At 59.5% G+C, this 4184-nt stretch overlaps 1 protein-coding gene across 1 annotated transcript; it reads left to right on the forward strand.

The window, feature by feature from the left end:
* Positions 1 to 269: 269 nt before the first annotated feature.
* PVRIG (PVR related immunoglobulin domain containing) lies at positions 270 to 2518 on the forward strand. Its single transcript, XM_033109882.1, is given in 6 exon segments — positions 270 to 476; positions 562 to 912; positions 1001 to 1124; positions 1213 to 1270; positions 1372 to 1468; positions 1471 to 2518. Coding segments are annotated over 6 exon segments (906 nt in total). The 5' UTR covers positions 270 to 415; the 3' UTR covers positions 1686 to 2518.
* Positions 2519 to 4184: the final 1666 nt, after the last annotated feature.

Here is a 4184-nt window from a genome sequence, read left to right on the forward strand (position 1 = left end):
AAGGAGAAACCAGGGGCTCCATCCTCCTGAGGAAAGGAGATTCTTTTCAGGTCCCTCTGCAAAGTTCTTCCCTACTCCACTCCTCACCCTTCCCCAGGGCCTAGTCTGCCCAGGTTGTTACCCACAGACAGGGCCGGAAACGAACCTGAGCTGCCTGCCCTGCTCACACCAAAGTACAGCGTGGGGACAGGAAAAACCTTGTCACTGTCACTTTAAGTCTCCTGAGGGAGGGGGTCCATCACCCCGTGTGCACCAGCTGAGGTAGACTGAGAGAAGAAAGTGGAGCTGGGTGGCAGAAAGTACCGGGCGCAGCTGCTCCTGGGCCGGCTCACACGTGAAAACTTCCTGCAATGAGCGGAAACACAGGTGCTGCCCCCACCACGACAGCCCCCAGAGCCTGGGTCAGCGGGGAGCCATGGACAGGCCCCGGGCCCTGGTTCTGCTCTTGGCACTGCTGATGCTCTGCATCACTGCTGGTGAGTGGGGGCCAGAGAGAAGCAGAGGTGGTGGGGACATTGTGTAGACTCAGCCCTTGGCCCTTCCTGTGTCTGTGCCCTACAGGGACTCCGGAAGTGTGGGTGCAAATTCAGATGGAGTCCACCGAGTCCCCATTCGTCACTGTCCGCTGTGGATTCCTGGGATCTAGCGCTATCACCCAGGTGACTGTGAGCTGCAGGGGGCCCGATGGTGCTGGAGGGACCAAGTTGGCTGTGTTGCACCCAGAATTCGGCAGCCAGCAGTGGCCCCCTGCCCGCCAGGTCCGCTGGGAAACCAGAACCAGCATCTCCCTCACCATGGAATGGTCTGAAGGGAGAAGCCCTAGTCCCAACACCACGGTCTGCTGCACGTTTACTTCCTTCCCTGAGGGCTCCCAGGAGGCCTGTGGTAACCACCTCCTCAACTCAGACCCAGGTGGGGCTGATAAGGAGATGGGCCCAGGGAGGGCAGGGAAGGCCTCGGGGCACTGGCCGCTATCTGGTCTGTCTTTATCTGTGCACAGGGCTCGCTGCCACTAGTCCAGACCCTATTCTGCGAGCTGACTTGGCCGGGATCTTGGGGGCCTCAGGGGTCCTCCTCTTTGGCTGCATCTACCTCCTACACCTACTTCACCGGCAGAGGCACTGGTAAGATACAGCCCTGGCCAGGCCTAGTCTAAATCCCCACAGCGCCGGGTTAGCCGCATGCTTTGCTTCTGACCCTCCTCTCTCTCAGGTCCGTCACAAAGCCTCAGCCATCTCTCAGCAGTCCCCAGACACAGACAGGAGCAAGGGTAAGTGTCGGGAATCGCTTTGGAGCCGGGAACAAAGTGGGCTGGATCTGGGGGCCATGAGGTGAACCTCACTTGATCTTCTTTCCCCATAACCCCTGCAGGCTGCCAGCCAAGTCTCCCTGGCCTCTTTCCACACTCCCTATGCCACCGTTACCACCAACTACTGCCCAGCAACTCTGGACACGGTCCTCCCGCCCCAGCACTGTCTAGGTGGGTGCCACTCCCCACCCACACGGCACGCCAACCTGCCCCGTGGGCACCTCTGCCAGCCTCTGCTCGAAGCAGTTTCATCTCCGTCGAGAATGGACTCTATGCTCAGGCAGGAGAGAGGCCTCCCCACACTGGCCCCAACCTTATCTCTTTCCCTGACCGTCTGAGGCCCAGAGCTATGGAGGAGCGTTTAGAAGTTCGGTGACAGGAGCCCCAAATCTACTTGACCTTCCTCCCCTCCCAGGCTTCTGGGACCCTTTTCTGTTGGTGTCTGTGTCCTGGGCAGCCACCGTTTGCACATTTTATTAGGCCTCCAATAAGTGTCTCCACACATACCCGGCCAGGGCCCGCTTGCCACGGATGTGGTCACCGTGTGTGCTGATGTAGGTACATGTGAGCACACATGTGTGTGTAAGAGGTGACAAAAACCACATCCTAAGTTTCCTGTTTTCACGTCCCCAGCCCTCCCAGTTGATGTCAAAAACTAAGTGAACAAAAATGGTTTCTCTGGGGCCACGGCTGGGCCTTTTCTTTGGGAGATTGAGGTTAGAGACAGTTTCAACCTCCGGGAGACAGGCGCCAGGTTAGAACTGGAGGGAAACAGGGTCTCAGCACCAGTGATCTCTCCCCTGCCCCCAACACCCCGCCCATACAGGGGGTTCCTGGAACTGGCAGGGGACTCCTGACCTTGCCGACCTTGCTGAGGGACACCAAGTGGGAAGACAGTATTGGGGGTCTGGTGGCCTCAGGCAGGATGGTCCATATCAAATCCCACCATGTCCTAGGACAGCAGGAGGGGATTCTGGGGTTTCAACCCAAGAAAAGGCCCTGTGGTCTGACCTGGTGTCCCTATGACAGGGTTCCCTGAGATGGCCTGGGAGTGGAGCCCTGATGCCCCCATCCAGACTTGACACTCAGAGACAGAGAACCCACCTCATATCTGCCCAGAGTGTCTTCCTCTGGCTCCTCTCCTTTTACTAAGTCACCGGTACTCCTCCCCACTAGCCACTGAAAGACAGAGTCCCACTTGACGCAGAGACATCACAGGGTGAGGGGGTGGTGAAGGGCTTATTGGACCTGCCTCCTTCAGCCAGTGACCATCATTCTCCTCTGAAAAGGCCTCGGCACTGGCCTAGACAGCTCAAAGGTCCCTGCAGGCTGGACACTGAAGGGAGAGGAGAGGGGGTGCTGCAGAGGTCCCTGAGGGGGGTCAGGGAGAGGTGAGTGAGGGAGGGTGTATAGCTCAGGGCCCAGCAGCCTTGGGACCTTGTCAAGACCAGGAATGGATGAGGGGGCAATGGAGCTTGCAAGGTTTCAGGAGGCTTCGGAGGGGCTCAATTCCCTAGGAAGGGAATGCTCCTGGGACAAGGAAGGGAGCCCCGAGGGGATCCCCAGCCCTCAGCCTAGGTCCCAGCCAGGCCACTTGCCTCTCATGGAGCCCAGGGACAAGCCCCATAGCCTGAGCATGTCTTCTACAGGCTCAGGAAGCCACAGCCCACCCCGGTCCCCGTGGTTCGTGGAGCCAAAAACCTGGGGACCCAGGAAGTCTCTGCAGCTTGCCTGCTCCCCCCATCCAGCCCCAAGTGCCAACCCAGTAGTGCTGAAGGGACCAGCTGAGAGAGACATGTGGTGGCGCAAAGCTGTGGGGCAAGGCTGGCTACAGCCCCAGAGATCAGTCCATGCCGCCTTCTCAGACCCAGGTGGGACATCATGCTCAGATTTGTTCAACAAGTGTGGAAATTGAGGCCCAAGAGAGAACACTTGCTTATGGGGACAGAACTGAATCAGCCCAGCACCTCCAGGGGCAGGGATCCAGCACATGCCCTCAGTCATAATCCAAGATAAGGCCTGCGCTTTGAACTGACCAGGTTTGCGTCCCACCGTCTACTCCCGATCTGTGGGACTTGGAGGGTTTACTTAGCCTCTCCCAGGTCCTCTTTGCTCATCTGGCACATAGTAAGGGTAATAAGGCCTGAGAGGAGTGTAAAGATTGTCACCAAGTCCAAGTACTAAGCAACTTTGCACAGAGTATCTCATTTAGAACAACCCCCAGGGGAAGGTATTTTCAATAAGTCCATGTAACAGACGCGGAGCCTGAGCCCAGGGTCACAGAGCTGGAAGGCTGTGATGCACTTTGCTAGAAGAGGAGGCCCGGGTCCACCAGACTGAGCCTGGACGCATTCGCTGCTGGGCTCAGCTTGCGGCGCGGTCTCGCTGGGGCGGTGGGGAGAGGCCGAGCGGAATGTCGGGGACCCTCGAGAACCCGGCCGGGCCGGGGGCGGGAGGCCAGGCGTGCGGAGACCACGAGGAGGCCCTCTGCTGGCAGCCACGCACAGGAAATGCGGGCGCCACCAACTGCACTGCTGACACCCGCTGAGGTGGTACGGCTGCCCCGAGGAGTCCCGGGAGGTCCTTCTGCAGAAAACGCCAGCCCCGCCCTTGAGAATAACATTTTCAGAGACGCTGCAGGGGTCGCGGGGACAGAGTTGTGACCCTCTGCAACGGGTCCCGCAGCCCCACCCTCGCCCAGCACCCACGCTCGCCCCCACCCCTTCACCACCTCCACCCGCGGTCAGCTGCTCGGCCCCAACGGCACCTCACTGCGGTCCAGCCCCGGGTCCTAGAACATGCCCGCCCTGAGAGTCTGTCCCTCGGTGACCCCGGAGCCTTCCCTCCGCTGTGCAGCCCCAGCTTCTCTAGGGCT

Source organism: Rhinolophus ferrumequinum, chromosome 7, assembly GCF_004115265.2.
Source record: "Rhinolophus ferrumequinum isolate MPI-CBG mRhiFer1 chromosome 7, mRhiFer1_v1.p, whole genome shotgun sequence".
Lineage (NCBI taxonomy): Eukaryota > Metazoa > Chordata > Mammalia > Chiroptera > Rhinolophidae > Rhinolophus > Rhinolophus ferrumequinum.